The sequence below is a fragment of the Pomacea canaliculata genome, linkage group LG6 (genome assembly GCF_003073045.1).
Source record: "Pomacea canaliculata isolate SZHN2017 linkage group LG6, ASM307304v1, whole genome shotgun sequence".
NCBI classification, from domain to species: Eukaryota; Metazoa; Mollusca; class Gastropoda; order Architaenioglossa; family Ampullariidae; genus Pomacea; species Pomacea canaliculata.
In genome coordinates this window covers 4,183,033-4,208,966 of record NC_037595.1, presented here as the reverse complement: position 1 = coordinate 4,208,966, position 25,934 = coordinate 4,183,033, and the positions used below count along the sequence as shown (strand labels likewise).

Here is a 25,934-nt window from a genome sequence, read left to right as displayed (position 1 = left end):
CACGAGCAGGTGTATCACAGATAAAACAAGGCAAAATAATCTGTACACACTGAGGGATACCTTCTAGTTCCACTGGGCCCTGCTGTAATTCTGTCATATCCCTTACAAAGTCTTGTAAAAACATATTAATATCTTCGGGTTTTCTATCCCCACAGTACAAGCCAATTACAAAAGGGTCAGTTTCTACAGGACTATATATTCTCCCCAGAACAGGCCAAAACTGATTACATGAGGAATTAAAGAGTGGCAGACCATCGATATTTACTTGTATATATAATAGGTTTCAGAATTTGTGGCCATTATATTTTTCTGAAATAATACTCCACAAAAAAACTGGATGGGAAGAAGAGAAAGTATCCATCAGATACAAAGATGCAAATGCATACACACACATTGGATGATAACACTCAATATACTTGGTGTTTTCTTTTTTATTTGCTGGTTCAATCGTCAACAAAAAATGAATTTTTATCATATTGTGCCCTGCAAACTGGTGACCAGACTACAGTGAAGAAATAAGAAAAGTTAAATACTTCAAGTAACGAAGATTGTCAAAAATAAACTTAAAGAATTGTGCTCTTGGATAATTAAGAGAGGAAGACCATAAAATTAACAACAGTATGAAGGAAAGGAGAGAAGCATAATTAATTGAGAAAAGTTGTTTGATGACTGAAGACTAAAAATGATGTGGGACAACTGATGCATGTTGAGGACTGCTGACAATGTTGATCTACAGTATCTTGGTGTGAACAAAGTGGATAAACGACATCAGATTCTGCCAAAATCCATTACTTTTCAGCATGAAAGTCTTTACATGTAATTTGTAACACCTTGTCTTCGCTTCATCACAATTAAAAATAGTGGAGTATAAAAATAAAAATTAAGATCAAGTATGTATGCCAATCCTTGTATCATAGGCATCAGTGACGTAGTATAATTATTGCAATCTTTTCATAAAAACAAAATTCTACTTAGCTCTTAACAGTCATTTTTGTCATAGTCTGTTGCAGACAGGGCAAGCTTTGTTATTCATCAGTCCTCATATGCAGAAAGCCCCAATTGGACTATCGTCACGATAGTGCATGTAAATTTTGATGCAGGGGCCCTTTTTTGCAGCACCATGTTGTACAATAGCTGGCTTTTGGGGGTCCATGTATCCTAATTTTCATCTGCTATCGTGATAATAGTCCAGTTGGGGTTTCCTGCATACAAAAGTTCTGGTGTATAGGAAATGCACACTATATTCATGTACTTCAAGGTAGTGAAATACATATGCATGAATGAAAAATTGTTTGCACACTGATTTAACCTCAGTTTGTATGTGTGCGAGTCTGCATGCCAAGGTGTAGTTACACTCTATTATTCAAGAGACTGGTGAAAAATATTGTACGATGCAGAGGGTGTAAGGAATACATTATATATTCAACTAAAAATAAAATGGTGAGACATAGGGTGCCTGCCACTACAGGCTGGCAAGGAGTGGGATTTGTATAAACATAGCACATACATCAAGAAATCCAATTATTGCTTATGTTAAGGAGAGCAATATAAATAAGCAGCAGAAATAAAATCCATAAATCTCTGATAGAAACTGAAAAGGACAAGAATTGGAAAAGAAGACTGTGAAAGGAGAAAAGATGTTAAGCTGCAGAGTTCATTTTCTTAAAGTTTGCAAATTGTGCAATTCAGAAAAAAATAAGTAAAAAGCCAGAACACTGAATAAAAATATGACTTGTGGAAAGACAGTAAATCCTACCATAAAAAAAAAATACTTTCCAGTTGTCAATATTTCCTGATGGTGCAGATGCTAACTTCTCCCCACCAGGATGTCAATGCTGCTTTGACTAGAATTTTAAAAGATGCCATATCTCTACTTAACATTTCAAGGATTCTTTAAAAGAAATTTTGTTTAGCATAAAAATTATCATAAACACTGCTCCTAAATCAAAACTTTTCCTTTTGAAACAGTTTATCTCAAATTGTAATGATCTGGAAAATACAAAGAACTTCTTGTAACATCGTCTGAGGTGGATGAATATCCAAAAGCATGACCAGGTAGTGAAACGTTCTACTGGAACTACTCTTTTTGAATGAAGCACATGACTGAACCTATGCTACAGCAGCATCCAACTGTGTGTTGCCTCACTGCAGATCACACAAGTGCATGAAAAGATTATAAACACGGGTACCAGGAAAAATGAATTTTCATTAAAACATGTCATTCCTTGTGACTTGGCACTTTTTAGTCGCCTAATCACCTAGCAGGTTATCCACAATCTGCAGAAAGATACTTTGTGATAATTTGCACCTTATATCAGAAGTACACTATCTTTATGTTGCAACACTTGCTAGATCTCACTTTTCTAGCACCTCTAAGATTCCTGAAGTGGTGTCAAACTACCTAGTGATGTCCAGAGCTTGCACACTGGATGTAAACAAGACGCTATGTTGCATTCCATGCACCACAGCTGTGGAATTAAAGTCAGTCTGTCAATCACAGTGGAAGTGGTCTTTGTCTTGTTCTGCTGTTAAGGATGTTTGAAATTTTTAAATGGGACCTTTAACTTGTTGCAGTAAACTTTTCTTTGCAGATGTCAATTCTTAACAGCAGCCACCATGCAGTTCTGTAACACTTCTCTTTTCCTTTCCAATCAGAAGGTTCTTAAGCATTTGCAGGAGCTGGAATAGACATTGAAAGTCTTACGAGGTCTTTGACTAGTCATGCTAGTTGTCCATCTCAAGATCCATGCCTCATAAATAATGTCGAAATTAACATGAAATAAATTACACACAGCCCTTAGAAGTTTTTGCCAAGAAGCTCTTGAAATGAAGTAGCCTCAGTGCTAATTCTTCCAATATGATTCACAGCAGGTGAATTCTGTCACAGGCACAAAATCCAAAATGAGCATTGTTGTCTTGTCAGGATGTGCACCCAGGACCTATCCTTGAAAGCAATTCAGTAGTGACTTCACCAGTTATGTTCCAATACATTTCACTTCTTGTCACCTCAGGCACACATCGCAGAATCCACGTGCACAAACCATTTTTGGCAGCTTGGGAGAATAAGATACACCATGAGGTCAAGAGGATGATGGTCAGATGATGCCAGATCTGAATGTCTCTGTAGTTCCCACATTCTCGATGCGACCCCCTCTTGCTCTCAATGCTTTCTGTTCCAGAAGACTTTTCCATGCTACCTTATCTTCTAGTGTTGGAGCTCGAAAGATTTTCTGTGAAGCTGGAATGGTGTTGCTTGGACTTGTGTAATGTTGTAACAGAATCTCTGTAGCTGTTAAATAATCCAAATCAGTTTTATTATTTTTTAATCACTTTAACATCAGCATGTAGTAGGTCTCAAATCTTAGTGTATCTACATATATATTTGTAAACATTTAATTACTGATTGTTAATGCTTATTTCTTCCATGGGAAAATGAAAACAACAAAATATAAAAAAAATATAATGTAATTCTTGTGAAGAAATTCATCTCTTCTCCAAAAATAAAAATGGAAAATGTCTGATTTTTAAGTAAACTATATTAATCATGATAAAAATTTTACAAAATACTCACAATGTTTTCTGCTTGTTTCTATGCTACATATATTTCGAAGCAGAATGGGTTCAGATACAACATGCAGCTGTCCGCCCTTTTCTGGCTTCAGCAACATAAGAATGTCTGAAAACAGCACCATCATCCCCTGCAAGCAAAGACGATATGCACCTGAAGCAGATATCCAGCCAGACATGCGTCACACAATAAAGACTACACACAAAACACACAAAAGATACACACCTAACTGATAAGCACAATTTTTTCCTTTGTGTACACTATAATTTAAATATTGGGTACTAGTAAAAAAGAGACAACGTGAAGAAATGTGTTAACTAGTGTGGATCTAATATAAGCTGTAGCCTGACTGGCTATACTAGAAAATACACTGATGAAACGCACCTTAGCCCATTGGCCACTGCACCAGTGAAAAACATCTCCCTGGAAGATGATGTGTCGATCTTCTTGGCTTAGCTGAAACACCTGCAACAAAATGTCACTATGAAATTGAAAATCAACTTAATTGTTTGTCTCAAGAGCACATTGTAAACAGTTTATTCCTACTAAATAATTTTTAGTTAAAAAAGCGATTCTGAATAAACAGAAATAAAATTTCTTACGAGACTCTTTTGAGGAAATACAAGTCTATCTTCAAGTTCTTTCACTTCATGCTCAAAAGATTGTAATCTCTGCAGAGATGATGGCACCAATGGCAGATTTTCTTGACTGTCTGCTGCCACAATTAATGCTGCCTGCAAGAAAGCAATGAACAGATCCTGGTTAACAATGCTTCTGTAAAGCATCTTTAACAGCTACAACAAAGTAGAACATAACTACAGTTATGCAAGAGTGCTTATTTTCAAAAGAAAAAATTTGCAGGTCTATTGTATACATTTACTACCCGTATTTTCAAAAAGAAAATTTTAATTTTCAACAAAAGATATTCTCTGAGGAAAAAAAAACAAAAAACTGTAGATAAAGGGAGACAACAACCCATCCACACTTACCTTGCATGTCGTGATACCTCAAACAATATGCATTATATGACTTAAAAACTGCCTTTATACCTTTAGATGAGCTGTCAGAAGAAGATGATGCCAAGCCGCCTCTTCCAGAACACACAGCTGCTGGAACTCTTGGTGTGGGAGGACAGTGATGTCAGGCTCTGGACCCTAGCATTGCTCATGCTGGTGATGTTGATGACACAGTTGTTCATAACTGAACGCAAACAGGAAAGAAACTTTAGATCAAAATAATGAGTGAAATCTAGCAATCCTTCCAAGTGGTTCAACACAAATGGATAAAGTGGGTGGAGGGCATAAAGTTAAACATCTGATTGATCAAGTTCATAAAAATTTACATGTATGCAGTCTTAGTGACTGAAAGACACTCGGTTTTGACATCTCAGAAAACATTATGTTTGACAGAACCCCTTGCACTTGTTTAGAATGTGAGGTGTTGCCTGGTAAGATGCATTATTTGTTCTCACCTTGAATCACCTGCTTCAGAGTAGCGTGATCAGGACTCTGGTGGGGTGTGAAGGAAGATGTCCTGCAGGACCACAAACAGCTCCCTGATGTGCTGCAACATAAAAACACAAATTCAAGACAGGGTAAAGTGATAAATGTTCCAAGCATGTTTTGTTTTCTACTGGCTACTTCTACACTACAGCCAACAATTTAAAAAACTCTGAATTCACAGAAACAGCAATGAAAATATATGGTTCTACAATGGTGCTTTCCAGCTTTAAGAATATAATTCTACATTAAAATCATTGTACGAAAAAGCTAATATACCTGTAGAGACTTGAAGATAAATGCACTGATGCTAGGTTGCCCAGGCTCCAGTGCTGGTTCCTTCACAAATCGCACAAAGTCATGGTTGTGCTGTAATTCTGACAGGACTCGATTGGCTTCACGTAAAGCCAAAGCATACGTTTCATGTGCTTGACAAAGCATCTGCACCTATAATTTACAAAAAAAGCATGAAAATATTATATGATTACAATTACAGGAAGCAATCCACATACGATCTTGCTGCACTCACAGATCTTTAAAAGCCATTAGATATACATGTGATGATTTTTAGTTTTAATGGCTATATCAATCATGGGGTAATGCTGCACCAAGTCTGAGGTCGGATGCATTTAATTTTATAAAAGCAAAAGTAAAAATCTAATTTATAAACGCACAAAATAAGTCTCCCTTCTTAACTGAATCTGCTCCAACTGTTAAAAAGTAGTCACCTACCACCAAATTATAATGGCAGGATACACTACATTCTTTGGAACTGAAGGTAAAGTGTAAAATGTTTTATGTAGGGAACAGATGTAACTGACATGCTACTCACTTTAGACTGATAGATCAGAGCAATTGATGTTGCAAAATGGCTACTTCCACTCGACTGAGAATCATCGTCGGACAACGACCACACAGATGGAGAGTTTTCCTGCATCTGCTTGACGTGGTACTCCGAGATCGTAACAAGCTAAAAAAGGACAGAACACAAAACATTTCTGACTTCAGGTCTGACTTTTTATTTTCAAATTTTCCTTATCACAATTTAAAACTTAATGGAATTGGCTTTTTTACATTATTTATACTATGCTATGTAAATTTGTGCTCTAAATCACTATAGTCAATTTAGAGTAGTACTCACTTTTTCAACATTTTGAAAGACTGCAGAGTGCTGTGTTCCTGAAAGTACACAATGTCGGAGGCGTCGGGAATACCGCTGAATACCAGCATGCATGAAGTCGATGTTTCTTTTGCTCATTAGCTGTTTTACAGTCCATCTGGAAAGAACAAACCACAAATATTTACAGTTTGTTAAATGATAGATTTGGGTTATTTTTCAATCTGTTTCAACTCTCGTCTTTGGAAATCGTTTTTGTTTAACAAGAAAAAATTGGTGCTTGTTGGAATTTGCCCGACAGGGAAAGGTGCATAGGGTGCAGTCATGTCATAATCTGCAGACAGCTCCTCCTCCTCGTCGCAGTGATGAGGAAAATATGGAGGTGGCGATCTGTTACTAATAACTCTACAATGTCAACACGCTTCTTCAATGATTGTTGTGCTGACGATACAGACTGAGCGTTGAAAAGCCCAACATAAAGCGAGCGTTTGTCGTTTGGGGGAAACTAGTCTCCTGTGTAATACAATTATTAAGTTCGTGGTCTCCTGTTCGCATACGACCATATGTTGATTTGGTCAGTCGTGTTTCCAGCTGGTGTGACGGGTGATGATTGATGACATTAACTGCTTCACTCTGATCGCGCCAATGGTGATCTTGATGCCGACGACGAATCAGAGAATCTTTACAATTGCTGTGAATGCTGAAAGCACTATATAAACACGCTGCGGAAGGGAGAGTTCGAATGACGTGTGGGGGAACTTGATCCAGTAATGAGTTAACACACAGCGAAGCTTTGGCAGAAGTGGAAAAATGGCGGAGAACGTAACCGTTACAGCATGAACGTATATCCCCGTAAATATACACGTTCATGGTTACAGCACGCGGATATTCGTGCAGTTGCAGTAAAATCCACAGAAACAGAAAGCAAGGCAATTACAAACAGTGAAAACAGTAACAAAGGAAAGTTGTAATTAAGTTCAACTTGTAACTAAAAGAAACCTATGGGTACGAATAAGGAAAGACTTTGCACAAAATAATATACCTATCGCTGGAGAACAAAGCAACTCGGCCTGTCAGGTGCAGCTTCGTTTTCATTACAACCACGTACAGACTTGTATTACTGGACTGCTGGCAGAGGATTTTGTTGTTGTTCCAGTTTACTAAAACGAGGCATGATACTACAAAGCTTCCGGTTTAGTCACATTCTTTGTTCAGGTCCGCCGAGACTAACAGCGGAGAACTTCTCAAGAGGCTAAGCGATGGTCTTGCTAGACAGACAGCAATCCACCTATACACATCCATGATTAGAACACTATTAATTAGAGCCGGTGATGAATACTTAGAAATATATTGTGATTATTAATACCTGTAACAGATCTTTTTTACTTGAAAATTATGAACAAAGTGCATAATTTACTGCATGTTAGATATTTAGTTTACTACATAAAAAAAAAAACCAATCCCTAGACCCAAAAAAATCTGATATCAACTAAGCATTTATGTGAACTTTGAAAAAGATCTCGGCCTTTACTCTTCTATAAAAGAATATATATATTTGCCTGTTAAGCTATTTCTTGCATATGTTTATATGTTTCTTTGTGATCTGTGGTGAAGAGCAAATTCCAGCAAAAGTGGAGAAACTTAGATTCATTGCAGAAAGCAATAAACATAGAACATTTCTCTATCTCTGTTTCACTGACAAAGGTGTTTTAAGTCATGGCTTTTTACTTACAATTTATTTGTGTGTGTATGTGTTTGCAAATTTAAAAGATTTTCTAAAATGAAGAATCAAAATAGGATTATGACATTTAATAAATTGAGATTTTTGTTCTTATTTTCACGTTACTATTTTACTTAAAAAGGTTTACTAAAAGATTGTTGTTCGTTCTTGAAGGTCTTTCCAACACAAAAATACATGTTGTAGACTTTCTCCATCATGTTGCATGTGGCATCTGTTTATACAAGGCATTCTGCCTTGCTGTAAAACACCAATCCCGCCCTCCTCCATAATGTGACCAGTTTATGTGAAGCTTTCATAAAATGTAATGCCCACTCAAGCAGGTGATCAGTGTCTCTTTGTTCATCACACAGAAAGCATCAGGTACCAAGAAAGCCTATATGAAATTTTATGTTTGAGAAGTTCTGCTACATATTTAAGCTCCAGTTATTTAAAATTTTGTCGCTGCCCTACGTGCCGACCGGCATAATGGGCAGTAAATAAGTATTTAAAATTTATTTCAGGAAAAAGGTAATGTACCGGCTTGCTCAATTCTTTTGAATGATGCAATGTTCTTTTAAGTTTCTTTATCTCACATAGAGCCTGTTGGCCATGTCATATCATGTCAAGAGTGACCTGGCATTCTCATCAACTTTACAGAGCCACAAGATTTTAAAATATTTTTTTAATGGCTTTGGCTGGGATACCGCACTTTAAAAGCTCACATTATTATTATTTTATCCAGATTGCTAACTATTATGTACCTATGTAGCAAACCAAGAATACGAGCAGATTTTTGTCAAAGAAATACCCAGGCAACATGTTCACACATAAAAAAAAACCCTATGAGAACATAATACCTGAAGTTACTTTTAATTTAAGCATAATTATGTACATAGAGATTGAGAAAAGGAAAGTGGCTAGCATTCAGATAATAAGGTCTGCTAGCAAGCTTTTGAGGAATGAGTTATTGCAAGGCGGCAAATAAAGTCCAACAGGTACATTTGGAGCTGAATTTCATGACGGACATTAGTGACAAAAAATCCTGGAACACCAGCCTTTTCCAAGAGACCCTGTTGATCCATAACCTTCTTATCCAGCTCTTGCATGATTTTCACATCCCGCCGTCGCAGTTCATCTTCACAACGTTTTTCTAGAGTCTGCAAAGATACAAATGACAGTGTATTTGTTCCAATAAGAATAAATAACAACTATAGGCTGTTTATTTACTTTTTTAATTGTCAAGGTAAAATGATCATTAGTTCCAGCTGAAGAACAGAGAATACTAAAAACCAACATAAAAATCAACTTTTATTGCAGACAACAAACTGTTTATCAGCTTGCCTTCATTTCACGTTCCACTTGGGCCTGAACTAGTGGGAGGTTGTGTGGTTTATTTTGATTCTGCAGCAACAGCTCCTTGTGTTTTTTCTGCATTTCATGTCGCTGTGCTGGAAGAAGTTAATGAAATCTTTTTACATCAGGTTGAGTTCTTTCAGATTACCCTTTCTGTGTCATCACTAATTCTGGCAAGTGTGAAATGAAAAAAAAAACTGTCTAGAAAGCAATATATAAAACCATCTAATCCTTTTGTGATGTCACATTACTAATATTAACTAGTTATGATAAAAAAAAGATTATTTTATGAGTTTACAATAATTTTCATATGCAATATGAATACATAATATTCAATTAGGAATGAAAAGAAGTAAATTGTGGATGAAATGGGTAGTTACAAAATTGACAACCCACAGCATTGAACAATTGTACATTTTCACATGAAACAGTGAATTGTTTGATAAATACCCTTGTGCTCATTGATAAGCCGAAGGCGTTGTGTGTAGAGTGCCTTCTCTTCCAGGTGCTGTACTTCCTCTAGTGACTTCACAATGTCAAAAACTGTTCCATCAAGCATTGAGCTTGCAAGTGAAGACAGTAAGTCATATGGCAGACGCTGTTGATATTTTCTGAAAATGTGAAATAATGTCACTGAATGTATACACATATGACATATCGAAAACTGGGCTACAAATGGTTACCCGGGTGGCACGCACAACAGTATTTTATGGGAGTATCGATCGAGTTCGATCCCAGTGAATATATTGGGAGTAGGATTTAGCAAAATTATAAACAGTGTAGTTGTGTGCGATTATGAATTGCCGTTAATCAATTCCATGTTTTAACTGGGTCACAGAAATATGTTATCTTTGAATCTACGTCAAATGCATTCACGTCCGGCTCCAAAACCCACTCTTCAAGAAGTATATCTTCCCCAAAGAAGCGAACTCGATATCTTCCGATTACTCGATCATCGATTCTTCATTTTTGTTTATGTTTCCCACATTTTCATCCGTTTGCTGCTCATTATTATTTCTTTGCTGTATTGTTAACTGTCGGTTTATTTGTAGTGTTTCGTGTACAGAACCTAGAAATGCACTCGTCAAATTCAGTTGTTATTATTATTGTTTTTACTTCTGCATCGGTTAAAATTAGGCCCGACAGGTAAGGCTCATAGCGTCATGTGATCCATCTGTTCCAGCAACAACTCTATAAGCCACTTGGAGTTGTGAAAAGCTGTAGTTTTCGGACTGAGAACGTATCTGTAAGAAAGGATATCTTTATATTAAATGGAATTCATCATTAATCAGTTACTTATGCATACCCTGGAAGTACTCTAGCCATGTTTTGAAGGTCGCCAAGCATCTTGTAGTGGAGCTTTTGCCTTTCCTCCTTTTTGTGCAGGTCTATGCCACTCATTCTCTGGCACTGTCTTTCAAACAATTTTTCGTTCCTCTGTGTGTGTGTGTGTGGGGGGGAGGGGGGATCTTGATACAGTAGTTATATCCCTTTCCATGGGTGACCAAATCGTTGACACTCGTAGGAAGTTTCTATAACTTCTGGTACCGGAGAATTAAAATTAGAGGTTATTCTGGCATATTTTCTTTTCTAAAATAATTTGCAGTGCAAGCTATTTGGGTACTGTAATATTGTTCTAGCACGGACGTGTAATATAAGTCCGTGGTTATGGTTTATGTTGGCCGAGATCCAGACGTCGTCTGCAAACGGAACAGATGAGGAAAGGCATCTTTCTACGATCTTTTAAGACTAAACAGACATTTAAACAAAAATTGGAAGAACCTACACGTGAAAAGGAAAACTGAGCCCTGCTTACGATGCAATCGTATAATATGTGCAAAATGGGTAAGGTCCAAAGACAACTTTTTTTTAACGTATTGTTGTAAGCGCCTGGTAAGCTGATCATGATTTCAAAAGAAATAGTAAACATTAAGGGAAGCATAAAGTAGTCAAGGATAAACCATAAATTTAAAACGAACCAGTGAGGTAGAAGAGGGGGCAGTTCTTGCTCAAGATCTCAATACTGCAAAAATTTTTTTATGACTTTTAAATAAAAAGATTATATAGGACCAGAAAAGATTTACACGCTTATATACATGTTGTTTCACATATTTAAACCTAACCCAGGTTCACAGAATAAGATAGAGAAATCCAATATCTAAGGTGACGATGATAAACAACACTCAGAGGAATCCATATAATGTGAAGCTTGCAATGCATTCTATTACTACATGAGTGCCTATATATTCTAGATTTCATGACGTAATGACCACAGTGTGTACATTAACCTATGAGATTCTGAGAACTTAAAATAGATTCCTTTTTTCTGGATCCCAATCAGGACAAGGACACCATCTGATCACAGTTAATCACCTTTGTACACACCTGTAATGTAGGATTGGATTGCATGGACATTTGTCTTGGCTCATAATACACTGTAGTACAAATATAGAAACATGAAAGGATTAATGTTAAACATGCCTTACATTTTTATGAAGACTGCTGATGTAGTACTCTGCAAAGTACTTGTGTCTGTCTTATGTAAAGATGCATCAAACATAAATAAATGTTACCAATTAAGTGTATATAACATGGTTTGACCATATAACAGTTGCTCGAAAGTGGAGAAGGAGCCTCCATGATGTCCCAGTGAGAAGAGGTGCAGCTTTTGTTTCAGACCACCAGCTCCTAGTAGCAGTCTTCAAGATTAAGCTGAATTCCTCCATTGATCCAGCAGGCAGACCACACCACAAATTTAATACTCAGTACCTCAAGAACAAAGAAACAAGGGAAATTTATAACTGTGAAATCAAGAATAAGTATGAGGCCCTTTCAGGACTAACACAAGAATCAGTGGAAGAACACTGGTCAACACTGAAGAGCATTTGGAAGACAACCTGTACAAATGTTCTAGGGAACAGGGAAGAAAGCACAAGGAATGGATGACTCCAGAGGGATGGGCAAAAACTGAATAAAGAAAGGGATTGAGACAGAAGCTCAACCAGTGTCAAGATCAGCAAGAGAAGGTCTCAGAGCTGAATGATGGGGAACCCAACCGCCAAGTGAAGATGTCTTTCAGGGAGGACAAGAGGCGCTTCACCCATGAACTGATAGGGTTAGCAGAGACAGCAGCTACACAGGGAAACATGAAGCGACTATATGAAATAATACGAGCTCTGTCAGGCAGGAGCATTAACTCAAAGAAACCAGTGAAAGACAAAGACGGCAAGACCACAACAGACGATGTAGTATGGAACACTTCGAAGAGATCCTGAATTTGACCTCATCCACCATTCTTACCTGACAAGCAACTGAACAACTTTACATCAACACCAGCCCTCCCACTAAGACAGAAATCATCAAAGCTATCAGATGCATGAAAAGGGGAAATGCAGCAGGCCCGGATGTCATATCTCCAGAAGCACTAAAGGAAACAACTTAATCCTGGAAACAACAGCAAAAATTTTGCAGCCCCTTCTACAGAAGATCTGGGAACAAGAGCTAGTACCAACAGACTGGAAACTAGGCCATCTGGTCAAGTTACCAAAGAAAGGAGACCTCTCCCAGTTCAACAATTGGCTGGGGATCATGCTGCTGTCCATCCCCTGCAAAGTCCTGACAAGGGTAATACTAGACAAGAAACTGAGACCAGAACAACCAGGATTTCGCCAGGATAGGTTGTGCACTGACCATATTGCCACCCTCTTCATCATCATTGAGCAGTCAGAGTGGCAATATACTTCCTTTATATAACTTCTGTAGACCTTGAGAAGGCCTTTGACAGTGTAGATGGTCAGAGACTGGATTATGTGCAAGACGACCCAAGACAGTGGACCTTCACAGAACAGCTAGAGGACCTGGACTTTGCAGATGACATTAGTCTCCTATCTCATCGGCAGCACTATGCACAAACCAAACTTACCAAGCTAGCAGAGGAAGCGGAGAAGACTAGCTTAAAGATCAACAGAAAGAAGACTGAAGTGATGAGAATCCAACAAGGAAAGAACATCCTGGAAACAATCTGATTGCTTCAAGTATCTGCGGAGCATTGTCAGCAAGGATGGTGCCGCGTCTGCTGATGAGGTTTTGTTGTGGCCCTATGCTCCTCCCGGAGTAACAAAGAATAAACTATGCTAAATGTATATAAACTTCAATTCACCCAAATATGGCTTTTGTGAAGCTTTTTTTTTTAAAGACACACACATGAGCTCACATATTTTACCCAAACAGTCACTCAAAACAGATAAAGGAAGGAACAGGAATTCTGCCTAGCCCAATAGCAGTTAATAAATTTCTGCTGAAACTTAAGTCTCAAAACCTGATAAAAATCAATTTTAAAAAAAAAGATGTTCCATTAACTCCTTACACTTTCGTAAAGTATGCGCTGTAAGTACTGCACACTAAGTGGATTCATCTGAAAAGCATGAGCTTATCCTGCATCCATTGCCATCTTGCATTTTTTTTATCATTCACCTGTTGGCTTCGTAAATTTGTTTTTTCTGTGTAACAGTGCTTGGAGTGTTCACTTTAAAGGATGGGGATGTTTTAAGTAATAATAATGATTATTATTAATTCTTTACAGATATAAACCTACATGAACTCAAAGTGGCAACAGCAATAGCTATTCTGAGAAGTAAACCAGAGGGTGTCAACGTTAAACAATATGTTCAGCAGTTATGTGATGATTATAAACAAGGGCAAGAACAGTATCGAATACGGTACCTGCAAGCGAAAGAAACTATTCTTCAACTGAGGCAGCAGCAAGTTATTGCTTTCTCGCAAGCACACAATGGTTTGTGTCATAAAATAAAGTGTATAACATTGTTCAGCAAAGAATATTTGTGAGATCTTGATCTATGTACTTTAGATTTTCTGAATACTGGAAAAAAATTAATTGGTTAGATTTATAATTATTAATAATAAGGTTTCTTTAAGAGATCTGTAATCACTCAAATCACTGTTCCCAGATCCCAGGTTGGTCTATTAATCTCTTATGGTTTTTATAATAGTTTAAATATAAACATGGTGTGTGCCAAACTCCAAGCATAACCATTGGTTGCTTTATCATCTTCCTCAAGACTGAACATTTTAATAAGATCTGTATACACAAATAATAATTAAAATCAGTTTTTGTGGTGAAAAGATAAATAAAAGTACATACTGATGTATAATGAAATTATGCAGATACAAGCATGTTAAAATGTTTTGCACAGTCATTTATCGTCATGCATTGTTGCAACAGCCTTTGGACAAGGTATGGGACCAACAAGTACAGATGTCCTACCATCTCCACCATGTTCTGAAGAAAACACAAGTGAAGATTTTAGTCTGTGTATTAGCAGCCCACGTGTTTTGACCACTAGTTACCAGTTTATTCAAAGTGTAGTGCATTTACTTGGATCATTAGAGGTAATTATTTATAATTCCTTGATAGATAGAAGTTTAAATTAAATTTTTTACAGAAAGAAAGCAACAGTTATTGCAAAGTTTTTGCATATAATATTTTAAATAGTAAAGGGCAATTGCATGTCGACTGTTATGCTTGTCTTTAGATCTTATGAGCAGAGGCAGCCTTAGCAGTATGCAGGGCCCTGTGGGGTCCTGGGCAAATGTCATATGTGGTCAGAGAGCCACAAGTGTAGGGTATATACCACAAGAATCTCCTATTTTGGGGTCCCCTCAGGCACTGGGGCGGTTGCTCCAATTGCCACCCCAAAAGGCCACCTCTGCCTATGATTGTTAAAGTCAACAAAATATAGAAAACATCCCATTAATAAGGCAGTAGGTAATGAAAGTGATAGAATTTTCTAAATAAAAATAAATAAATACTAGTATTTGTAAAAATAAGGCTTTTGTTGAGTCTTTAGTTTTGGTTGTTTGCTGTTCTATGATATAATTTTGCCTATGGACAGCCGCTTTTTAAAAAAGTGAAATTTGTGCAGGACTTAGACAAGTTTGAAAACATGGATTTCCGATGTACAGAAGATGGAAATGCATCAGAAGAAATGTGGCCATTGCTTTCCTTAACATACACAGAGTTATATTCTACTCTGAAGGAAACTGTGACAGCATGCATTAAATCTCTTAAAAGATCTGTTGAGTATGATTCAGGCATGCCTATGACATGCCTACAGCAGGGACTAGAAGGAATAACAAACTTGCTCAGTCACAGATGGACGAATGAAACTGTGCATGGCCATCAGCTTAAGAACTGCATGCTAAGAGAACTCGGAGATCTTATAGACTGTGTAATGTCATCATTGCTTGAACCTGTTGGATCTGACATGATACAGGTAGGTGTCATTTTTGTTAACATGTTAGTTCATAAAATCACATCCGCCTTTTGTGTCAGTATCATAACCCACTATTAAAATGTTTGTTTATGAGAGACTTGCGTTTCACAGTTTTCAGTGGTTGTGTTTTGGTTATTGTGTTTGACTTTGAAGCAGAAAGTCACAGTTTGAAGCTTTCTTAGCAGAGTGAATGGAAGAAAGTCTTTTAAACTGTAGAAACTATTTAAATCAAAAGTTGTTTGGTAGGCTAACAAGTAAAATTTTGTTGTTGCTATCAGCTAGGTTTACTAGTTTCTGATATAAATATATACTCTTTTTCATTATTGCCTTTGGCAACCCTAGAATCGAGGAGTGGGTTGAACAGAGTTTTTAGAAATTTGCCTCCAGAATTTCGTTTTAATTATTGTAACCTTGACATCAACCTTATTTAAGTGTAATTTGTTTATAGAGATTTTTTTTTTATATCTGCTTCTTGACGTGTATAACATTTTTTATAACCACTAAGAAAATGGAGTTACATTTGTGGGTTTTTTTCAAATCAACAGCCACTGCCTAAAAGAAGACTGCTGTTCAGAATCCTAACTCATTTTGCTGTCACCATGATGGTACCAGAAAAATATGCTCTACTCACAACTCTAGTGGAATATGTACAAAGGTTATGCAGTTTCTTGCGAACTTCTCTTTCTGAAAACCAGTCATTCAGTCCCGACTGTTACGAGCGTCTAGGATATGTATTAGATTGTCTACATAATGGGATATTGAGTTGCAGACCTGAAACGGCAGATTTAAAAATAATGAAAAACATACAGACTGACCTGGAGAACTCCCTCCTGCACTTAACATCACCACTTCCTTTTTTGGCTCATGAAATTTGGAGACTGTGTGCCATGATTGAAACACTTTTGGTACCGTGCCTTATTTGATTTTTTATTTGATTTGTTTAAAATGGCATTAATGGCTTTGAAGACAGCACATTCCAGAATCTGTTATATGTATCTGATTTATGTGTTGTGAATTTTATTGTGACTGGATGAATTTAATAAGTTATAATAATGACGTAAAAGTGCATCAATTATTATACATTTTAAAGTTGTTTTTTTATCAAGCTGGAAGTATTGACATGACACTAATTAAAATTCCAAGAAACATTCTTTAGGTCAAGATATGAATGAGCACTTTTCTTTACTTTCACTGACAGTCCTGTGTAAGTTAAAAAATAATCTTTAACCAAAAAACACTTCAAAACTTACAAAACACATTTTTTCTATTTTTATTTTCAAATACAATATCTATAAAAATGGTGGCATTTTGTAAACAAGAGATGAAACAGTTTTTAAAAAACCCTCACCTTAGCCATCTGAGATTCAGTGTTAACCCTGCAAATTATCCAAGATGAGTTACCTGCAGTGGGTTACATTTGTAAATTTTCGAAAGTACAAATGATAGATGACTGTGAACTCACAACCATACTTACAAAGATGTTTCTTTTAATGGCAGACAATGGTTTAATACAGAGCCATAATGAGGCAACCCTGATGTGTCTGCTCTAATTTAGATGTGTAATGTTGGTAGAGAGAAAAGTCATTATATTTCACTCTGAAGAGATATATGTGGTTTACGGCTGCTTTTGAACTGGAGAAATGGCAATTAAATACCCAAGTAAAACAAACACAAAAACAATTTTTTTAAATGCTAAATGTGTGACTGTAGTATAGATAGAAAAATAATTGATACAAATGTTTCCCTACGCAAAACATTAAACTAATTTTTTTATAATAATACTGGAATGTTGCTCAATCTGAAAATAAAACATCTAGTTACCATAAGGTAATACAGTTCAAGCTCATTTTTCAAAAATAATTATTAATGACATACTGTATGTGTATTGCTATTAAAATAAGTGTTATTTCTTAAACTGGGATCTACCAAAAATGTATGAAGATCTCAGTTAAAGCACCAAGAATTCCCAGGAAGGGTTTTCGATGAAAACGAGATGTGACAAATATTTTGAAATTAAAATGTACATCAGATGCTACTTGCTTTGCTTTCGTAAGACAATCATACAAAATATTATAGTTACAATTCAACTCACACCAGTTTGTGATTCCCCTAGCACAGTGGTCACACAAGAACCAAATATTAGGAACAGAGAATTGATAGAAATCTTAGCTTCTGCTTCTTCTTTTTTCTTTTTTTTTTAAGTTAATACATCGCCAGCATGGCATGCCATATATCTTATTAATGTTTACCCTACAAGTGTCGTAAGCAGCTGTGTTGAGTTTATTAAATAAAAGGGCAGTTGAAACAACTGTACAGATACAATTAGAGACTTAAAACTTTTTCTCTTTTCTTTCAATTAACAGGAACTGTCAATAATATGTATTTTTCCAAGTACCAGCTATACTCTATGCTAAACTGGAAAAAAAATATTCCTGTAAAATTTTAAAGGACAACTAATAATTGTCTGCCAGGTGTTCTACTAAGCCGGCAGCTGGTGCTTTGCTACATGAAAAATGCCACTGAGGACAAAAATAACTGAATGTTCAAATTACAATAAACACCTTTTCATAACGACAGCTGAACAGACCCACATAGTATACCCTGAAAATATTAACCTCTTGTGTTGACCAGCATGCAACAATGAGCAGAGAGCACATCTTGGAAACACAACAATAAAAAGCAGGATGTATGCAATATGTATACTATGACAACTTGTTAAAATGTAAATGACAAAGCATGCACAAAATGAAATGAACACAACAAATTCTGAAGAAAAATAAGCATGTATGGAAACTCTCTACCTCATTCAGGACATGGTTTGATATAAAAAAAATGACTTGCAATACTGACATTGTGTTGATGATCCATTCCATTTCTAAGAAGATAGGGGAATTATTAGCACCAATCTGGACCATTGTCACTGAAGTGGAAAACTAATACAAATATTTATGTCTATAACATATTTTGGTAACACATTAAGTGTTAAAAAAAAATTTGATTTGGACAAGAAAGCCTATAAATTGTATAACTAATGAGTGGTTTGATAAAATTAGTGACAAAATACACAATACAAAATATTTCATCTGTTTTAAGCCACTATCTAATTTAAAAATACTTTTGCTATTTATAAAGTATTTATACATTATTCTTAAATGTTTTTGTTTTTAACAATTATGAAAATGTAAACTTTTGATGTATCTGGCAGTTGGAAAAATTAAAAATTTATATGAACACAAAACCAGACAACATCCACCAAAGTTCATATTAGGAAAATACAACAAATACATTGTTTTTAAATCTATTTGGCAGGCAAATCCATGGACCATGTAACTTGGAAAATGTTTTAAAGCAATGAAACTTAGTTATTAAAAACACCACAAACCTTTGCATCAAATCACTTCTGTTTGATCACCTAAACTTTTAAAATATCTACTTAGGCATTGCTGATTCACAACATCTTTACCTGTTACAAAACTCATTTTTACTAAATTTATTTCTATTTTTCTGGTCAGGGTAGTAAAATATTAACTGTATCATTTTGCAGACTAATGGAACCGATACTTCTGAGCAGGTTTTAAAGACACATAAGTTTTCTTCATGTCTTCAGATTCTTGTCGCTTGACTTCACTGAAACGTTCTCCTTTGGTACTGACAACCTGGCCATCTCGATATCGAACCAACTTCTTCTCTTCCTGAAAAAAAAGTTCAAGCACAGAACAGATTAAATTGATTTTTAAAAGCAAACATTATACTTTCAACAAGAAGCAAATGAAAAGTGAACTTAATGCTCTGGGTAAGTTTGATGTGTCTAACATAAGAAACTTAAAAACTGAAAAAAATGATAGCATATGACGTTACTGCATAAATCACCTAAAGCCCATGTTTGAAGGTAAAGTTAAAGTTCTTTCTAGTAGTATCAATTTCATCCTAATGTTGTATACAACAAATTCCAACACATTTCATTCAGCATTGTTTAGGAAGTTTTTTGTTTTTCAATAGCGATAAAGAGTAGAAGAAATTATAGATATGGGCTACCTGAGGGGTATTCCACATATATGTAATACAAGAAAAGTTAATAAAAAATAACATTTTCCTACACAGTGATGAAATATCTTTTCTCTTTTTTTTTAAAAGGGACACTAAAAAGTAAGACAAGTAAAAGAAGACATTTACCCTATAAATTTGCAACATATTAAAACTTTAAATAATCAATATTTTTTGGTATAATTTTGCCTTTGTAACTTTGGTTGCAGTTTATAACTATTCTAAAAAGAGTCCTAAAGCTTTGAAATATGACTTAAACTGCTTACAACCTTTGTTAGTAAAGCTGGTTTGTGTGTTCTCTTGTCCTCATTTGTGTCCACAAAGGAGTACCTGATTTTGTAAATACAAGAAATAAAAAGGTCGCCCAGGTGGTCTTCATTTAACAGAATTGTACAATGTAAATTTTGTACAGTTTTTGTCACAGGCAAAATAATTTAAAGCAACAAAAACTGACAGCATGAGCAAAACATATGTCTGTCTGTATAAGAACAATGAACAAATCTTTATATATGAGTATGTGAGAGAGAAAGCAAGAAAGGGAAGTAGGAGTAGGGGAAAGAGCACATAAAACATTTACTTACTTTGCAAGAATGTTATCTTTCAGTGATTCATCATTATGGCAACCATGGCTGACCCCTGAACAAGATTTCTGTGATGTGAAAAGAAGGCCAAAATTTTATTCATAGAAAATCACAAAATAACACAAAATTCTGCATTGTCCTTTTCCAAAAAAAGAATTTTCACCATTCACATACCATAAATTTCTATGTGATGTGCAAATATACACTACCCAGATGAAAGACAAATCTGTCTCTCGACATAAAAAAAAATTAAGTACACTTAAATGTCGTTTAAATACATGTAAAATAAGAAACTGAAATTTTTCACTAAATGCTGGGTTTTTTTTTTCTCTCTCTCCTCCACAATTGTTTTGTCTCTTTTTTTTTTTTTGTCAACATACTAAAATGCACCTTGCGTGGCTGTGATGCTGTTGCAGAGATAGCTGTTCCAGTTTCTTGCCGATAGAGAAGAACCTGTGCTGCTTCTTCAAGGTTCCCACCTGCCAGATGAAAACAACATTCCAACTCCGCCTGGCTTGCACCCGGACAAAGTTCACGCAACAGGCTGAGCTGATTCTGGTCCATTTCCAAGTTAACATTGAGCATGTCTTGACCATCATGACATCTGTCCTTGCCTGTTGATAAGGGAGGATGGTTATGCTGACCACTCTGCTGGAATGAAGACTTCATCTTTACTTTAGCTGTAGTTAGATTTGGTTTTCTCTCTTCTGCATTCTCGTCCTTTTCAGTGGTGGATGAAAAGGCTGAAAAAAGCAGAAAGAAAAAAAAAGTGTCTTGCAGAAATATAACTGAAGAATATGTTATCAAAACTAGTTTACTAATTTTAATTAAAAGCAAATCTATACCTGACTTTTGCACAGTGGACAACTTTTCTGCAATGTTGAACATCCATTGACACACCTCTGGACTGCACAAAAAAATGGAAGTATTTCATAAGTGTTTAAATAAAATGATTCCCAATAACTAATATGATGTCAGTTTTCCACTAGAAAGATAAAGTTAGAAAAAAATCCAAAGGCTGCACAAATTATTTTACTTCTAAATAAAAAATTTTAATCGATAAATAAAAAAAAATCTTTACAGGATACCAAAATCAACAATAAATTCCACATTCAGAGCAACAGCAATAAAAACTACACAAAATGTTGCAATGAATGGATAACTCATCTGCAGAACTACAGTGAACATAAATTCTATTAAGCAGTCCATCGAACTCCTCTAACACCACCACCTATAAAAAAAAATGTGTAATGTCTATGACAAACACAAACATAAAGCACCACCTGGAAAATACACAGCACATAAACAGTAATGACTGAAGTACATGTAACGTACACTGCTTTCATTACACTTTCAGGAATAAATATAAAGCAGCTTAAATATATAGTCAATTTGAAATTTTTGCTGCTGCTACATCATGTAAGTAAACAAATCTTACATGCTGACAGCTGAAAACCCTGGAAGATATGCCTCCATCATTTCCGCAAACAGTTCCACATCTTCTGTGTCCTCCATACTTTGATAGCTTCCAAGGTCTTCCAGAATTCCAAGTACATAATTCAAAACAATTTCATCAATAGATCTGGTGAGGAAAAAAAAAAGTGAACATTAATCAATCAATCTTTATTGTCTGTACCAAGCATAATCCAGGACAGAAATTGTTCTTTTGCTCACAAAAATAATTTATATATGTCAACTGTAAACATAACATAATGTATATATATACCCATTTAATGACATTTAACACACACGCACACCTATACCCTCTGACACATACACATGAACTTCAAGCAATGTTTCTCTTATCTTGGATACAATCCTATTGAGGATCAATGAGGCGCTGTCAATTTTCAAATATGTCAGTGGTGATGAAAGTGAAAAATGATCAAACTGAAAAAATGATTCCTATCTTTGCAACAGCTTTGTCAGTGGTGGTAAGGGAAGTAATAAAAAGCATGAGATGCAAGTTGGATAGTCACAAAGTGATCTCCCTGCAGGCCCATCAAATCAAGATGCTACTAAACTTACATCATCTGGAAAATTATGACAAACTTCAACAATACAGGGAGTCAGTGACAGTTTTTGGCATTTCTCAAGATGCGAGTTTCTTTTAGCCTGAAAATGAAAACCCTGTGATCAGCCAACAGGTCGAGGCCAACCCGGGGAGACATAATTCTGTTTCCCTGATTAGTCAGCCACCAATGACCTGAATATTTGCAAATGGCAGATGCAGATTATGTCTTTCAACAGTTTGTGCTGCTTTGTCGAAATAAATTTGTTTGACCAGCAAGGAATCCTCAGAAAAACTAAACACCGATGAGTGTAGCAGTCTGAAGTTGACAAATATGTGCTTATGTTTCTTATCCATGTATGTTTGTGGCTTCACTGCAAAAAACTAAATGATGTAATTTCTCCTAAAAATGTTATATGATAGGCCTACATGTCCTTGTGCCTTTTATTGAAGATGGTGATTGCTGCTGACACGAAGGACCTCTGGTAGGCAGCTTTCTCCACAGGTAACACTTTGTAGCGCCTGCCCGAGGGCAATGGCTGAAAGTTGCGATGGAGAGGTTGTGTTTGGTCATAAGTGATGCTATATGCCATCTTTCTGACTGCATGAAGGTACAAGTCAGAAAGTGGCAGCTGTGATGTACCAATAATTTTATTTGCTTGGTGGATGACTGGCCAGCCTTGCTTTGTCTTTGACATGGAGGTGGCGATATCAGATGGCAATGTTAAATATACGGATACTTTCAATGAGGGACATGTAAACAGTTTCCAGTCCCCAAAAAGCTGACAATGAAGCTGCAGAGTTTCCTCAAAAGGTGTAGCCTTTGCTGGGCTTTTTGTACACTCGGTGAACGTAATCACTAAAGGAGAGCCTTCTGTCTTATCACTGTACCAAGGTACTTAAAACTGGCAGCCCACTGCACCTGCTGTCCTTTGATTTAAATTTGTGATGAGAGAGGGGTACTGCCATCTCTTCTATTACGTGCTCTCCCAAAGGGCATTTCTTCCATTTTTCAATATTCAGTTCCAGAAAGCTGTTTTGGCCTCAAGGCAGCTTCTAAGCATCTCAGTTGCTTCAATTGTCCAGGTCCTAATACATAGTGGTTCTGGCTTTTTGTGGTTAATGAGCTGTCTGTATGAGGGCAGCAGATGAACAATGTTCAAAATCAAATCAAATCAAAATCAAAATCAAAACAGACTTTATTGTCTGTCCAGGAGACCCAGGACAGATCTGATGTGGTCTGATCTGCCAAGCGACAGGTGAAATTTCGAAACATAAGTGTCCAGCCCATTACCTAAACACCTATCAAGCATTCTGTCGAGGCGGATGGGACACATCATGTATTAATGGAGACAGGGAAGCAGCTTACTGACATCACAGTGGTTGAAATCACGGAGCAAAAATATGGGCTAGTCTGCTGATCTAGTCATGGCAGGATTATATCTGTCCGCAATGTGCTCAGCTGCAAGGATGAAGTCTGGGCTGGGCTGGGCATAGGCTAGTATCACAGTGATTTGGCCAAATTCATGAGCTAAAGTGTGACCTGAAGGACACTGTCAGTGTCTCATAATGTGAAGTACTATGTAGTTTGTGGCCTATTTCTCACTCACAAGTATGGATCGAATCGTTGTGTATCCTTCTAGTTCAAATGTTATGTCATCTGTTAGCCACGTTTCAGTGAATGTTGCAATCTGATGTTTTTCTTGCTATTTTAGGTTCTTTTAGACAAAATTTTTACTACCAAGCTTGCAGCATATAATGTTTCCAGATGAATTCATGTTGAAAAATCTACATTTTCTCAGATAACCAGGGCCATTATTCCAAATTCTTACAAAGGATTAATTCACATCCGCAAAAGACTGCAACATTGTTCTTATTAATATTAATTGTTCATTTTGGATAAAAAAATGTGTTTTCTGATGCAGGCAAAAATTTCCTAGTGTAATATGTACAGTAAACATTTCTTACTAATTTTAATAATCATAATCTCTTTGAGTAAGCGGTTGTAAAAAGTCAAAACAAAATGTTCACCAGTAGCAAACATTTCTTAGAGCCAATGAAGGAATTTATGCTGACATTATGCAAATATGCATAATAAATAGTACACCAGTACTACAAAGCATTCATCAGTAATTTCCATCCAGAAATATGCAAGGGATATTTCTAAAATGTATTAAAATAAAACTGTTGTGGGTTTTATCCACCACTTTCACCTGAAAACAGGTTTTCATTGTCTCAAAAAAAAAAATACATATCAATGTAATGTGCTAATATTGTAATCTTTATCCCCAGCAACTCTTTGCAAATTTTTTAATGTAAAAATGTTTGATAACAAGTAACAACAAAATATCAACATTAATATGTTTATTACACAATAGCCTATGTGATGAGACTTCTAACCTAAAGTTTTGTTTTCAGACACCCTATGTGATTTACATACTTTTCACTGCAATGGGAAACAGTCATTCCATTTACCAGAACTAGCTGATCATTAGTCAGCTCAGACTGGTCATGACAAAAATAATGAATAGAGTTGTACAGACATCTTTAAAATAGCTATCACTTACCGTATCGCATCTCCCAAAGAGTGTCTTACAAGAAAAGCTTCTAGTTCTGATTTCACTATTTGTTCTTTGTCATTCAGCTCCATGTCTGGAAGATATCCATACAGTCTCCTTTACGGAAAAATAACAAAGATATATATTCGAAGATATTATTTTATTTAAATATAATAATTAACTTATTTGACAATATTAAACTTCCTCCACATACATATAAACATGTATAAGTATGTGCAGCAATAATACAGAATGGGAATGACATAGTAGTAATAATAGTAATAAATGTAATACACAAATCCCCCTACATCGTAAATATAAATTCTACATTCATTAACGAAACGTCTAAGTCGAACAAAGGCCGGGCTATTTCAAGGGTCAATAAAAAGGTTCATTAAGCACTAACTGCTGTATCATCTACACCATAAATTCCAAAACTCATTAAGGTATCCTTTGCAAAACACGCATTTACTTAGTTTGAAATGAATTACGAGGTCAGCCAAATTATGTAAGGAAAATACAAATTCTAAGAAGGGCAATTTTATGCATGCACATCACTACAGCGTTTATAAGCGTACAAATAATTAATTTTATAAACTTTTCATATTTTGACTTAAAACATAACCAAAAAAACTGACGCAAAAAAATTTGATTAAAATTTCTTTTGAAAAAAACCTTCTAGTGTCGAACTTACTCTGCGGGTTTCAATCTGGCTCGCCGATACTTACACGAACCGGAAGTAAACAAATCTCTTTAGGTCTGTAGCCTCGTTCGCATCCACTGACCTGTGCGAGGTTCGCCAGTGATCATCAGTATCGTCTATTTGTTGCGGAAATTTGGGCCAATTTTTTTTTTATTGATTAGGCGCACATCTAATATAATTATATGGACCACGCACTGATTAAATCTTCGAATCTCTCTAGCCCCACTTGCTAGGTCTAGGACACGTACACAGCAGTTTTCTTTCTGCGCTCCAGTGAGCATGCCTGACTTCTAAATTTGATGTTGTCATGAACTGGACTGACTTTTTCAGGTTTCTTAATTGCCTCAGTTTTTCTGTCAATGTGGCAACAGCCGTACGTGTCCGTGCCACCACAAACTAATATTCGTCCGTGGTGCCACTTTTTGTAGAAGTCATAGCTGCAGGAACTCACCAGGGGTTTGTGTGCAGGACTCGCACGGGTAGCTGA

The 25,934-nt window shown here is 36.1% G+C and overlaps 4 protein-coding genes and 1 long non-coding RNA gene across 7 annotated transcripts; 1 reads left to right on the top strand and 4 right to left on the bottom strand.

Moving 5' to 3' along the window:
• Positions 1-399: 399 nt before the first annotated feature.
• LOC112566236 lies at positions 400-4,767 on the bottom strand. The gene is made up of 5 exons (XR_003099541.1): positions 4,618-4,767; positions 4,171-4,302; positions 3,953-4,033; positions 3,572-3,698; positions 400-3,289 (listed from the first exon to the last, which is right to left on the bottom strand). It is a non-coding gene; the product is annotated as an uncharacterized LOC112566236 (long non-coding RNA).
• A 570-nt stretch (positions 4,768-5,337) lies between these two features.
• LOC112565986 lies at positions 5,338-7,876 on the bottom strand. Its single transcript, XM_025241898.1, has 4 exons — positions 7,227-7,876; positions 6,209-6,344; positions 5,900-6,037; positions 5,338-5,514 (listed from the first exon to the last, which is right to left on the bottom strand). The coding sequence occupies exons 1-4, from the start codon at positions 7,277-7,279 to the stop codon at positions 5,338-5,340; spliced, it is 504 nt and encodes a 167-aa protein (XP_025097683.1). The 5' UTR covers positions 7,280-7,876.
• A 723-nt stretch (positions 7,877-8,599) lies between these two features.
• On the bottom strand, positions 8,600-10,735 carry LOC112566235 (protein DGCR6L-like). The gene is made up of 4 exons (XM_025242284.1): positions 10,564-10,735; positions 9,708-9,868; positions 9,246-9,352; positions 8,600-9,061 (listed from the first exon to the last, which is right to left on the bottom strand). Exons 1-4 carry the CDS (start codon positions 10,656-10,658, stop codon positions 8,846-8,848), a joined length of 579 nt encoding a protein of 192 aa, XP_025098069.1. The 5' UTR covers positions 10,659-10,735; the 3' UTR covers positions 8,600-8,845.
• On the top strand, positions 9,933-18,708 carry LOC112566233. 2 transcript variants are annotated; one of them, XM_025242281.1, is made up of 6 exons: positions 9,933-10,503; positions 10,945-11,102; positions 13,840-14,049; positions 14,500-14,666; positions 15,200-15,550; positions 16,096-18,708. In XM_025242281.1, exons 2-6 carry the CDS (start codon positions 11,075-11,077, stop codon positions 16,471-16,473), a joined length of 1,134 nt encoding a protein of 377 aa, XP_025098066.1. In that variant the 5' UTR covers positions 9,933-10,503; positions 10,945-11,074; the 3' UTR covers positions 16,474-18,708. The 2 variants fall into 2 exon arrangements, with proteins under 2 accessions (XP_025098066.1, XP_025098065.1); XM_025242280.1 differs by lacking the exon at positions 9,933-10,503 and having other exon boundaries at positions 10,879-11,102.
• LOC112566234 (CUE domain-containing protein 2-like) lies at positions 17,721-25,580 on the bottom strand. Of its 2 annotated transcripts, none has more exons than XM_025242282.1 (8): positions 25,439-25,580; positions 24,754-24,861; positions 21,614-21,757; positions 21,021-21,082; positions 20,566-20,918; positions 20,176-20,243; positions 19,864-19,924; positions 17,721-19,242 (listed from the first exon to the last, which is right to left on the bottom strand). In XM_025242282.1, exons 2-8 carry the CDS (start codon positions 24,834-24,836, stop codon positions 19,096-19,098), a joined length of 918 nt encoding a protein of 305 aa, XP_025098067.1. In that variant the 5' UTR covers positions 24,837-24,861; positions 25,439-25,580; the 3' UTR covers positions 17,721-19,095. The 2 variants fall into 2 exon arrangements, with proteins under 2 accessions (XP_025098067.1, XP_025098068.1); XM_025242283.1 differs by lacking the exon at positions 25,439-25,580 and adding an exon at positions 25,217-25,292.
• Between the last annotated feature and the right edge of the window lie 354 nt (positions 25,581-25,934).

Excerpts from the sequence above, each read along its gene's own strand:
- LOC112565986 (XM_025241898.1), bottom strand. The coding sequence starts at position 7,279 with ATGAAAACGAAGCTGCACCTGACAGGCCGAGTTGCTTTGTTCTCCAGC. Across the intron at positions 6,345-7,226 it reads GCTTTGTTCTCCAGCGATAG|ATGGACTGTAAAACAGCTAA; the intron begins GTATATTATTTT and ends TGTTCTTTCCAG. Across the intron at positions 5,515-5,899 it reads CTCTGATCTATCAGTCTAAA|GTGCAGATGCTTTGTCAAGC; the intron begins GTGAGTAGCATG and ends TGTAAATTATAG.
- LOC112566235 (XM_025242284.1), bottom strand. The coding sequence starts at position 10,658 with ATGAGTGGCATAGACCTGCACAAAAAGGAGGAAAGGCAAAAGCTCCAC. Across the intron at positions 9,869-10,563 it reads ATGGCTAGAGTACTTCCAGG|AAAATATCAACAGCGTCTGC; the intron begins GTATGCATAAGT and ends TCACATTTTCAG. Across the intron at positions 9,353-9,707 it reads GCTTATCAATGAGCACAAGG|CACAGCGACATGAAATGCAG; the intron begins GTATTTATCAAA and ends AACTTCTTCCAG.
- LOC112566234 (XM_025242282.1), bottom strand. The coding sequence starts at position 24,836 with ATGGAGCTGAATGACAAAGAACAAATAGTGAAATCAGAACTAGAAGCT. Across the intron at positions 21,083-21,613 it reads GGGTTTTCAGCTGTCAGCAT|TCCAGAGGTGTGTCAATGGA; the intron begins GTAAGATTTGTT and ends TTTTTTGTGCAG. Across the intron at positions 20,244-20,565 it reads CAGCATCACAGCCACGCAAG|AAATCTTGTTCAGGGGTCAG; the intron begins GTGCATTTTAGT and ends TTCACATCACAG.
- LOC112566233 (XM_025242281.1), top strand. The coding sequence starts at position 11,075 with ATGCAATCGTATAATATGTGCAAAATGG. Across the intron at positions 11,103-13,839 it reads GTATAATATGTGCAAAATGG|ATATAAACCTACATGAACTC; the intron begins GTAAGGTCCAAA and ends AATTCTTTACAG. Across the intron at positions 15,551-16,095 it reads TTGGATCTGACATGATACAG|CCACTGCCTAAAAGAAGACT; the intron begins GTAGGTGTCATT and ends TCAAATCAACAG.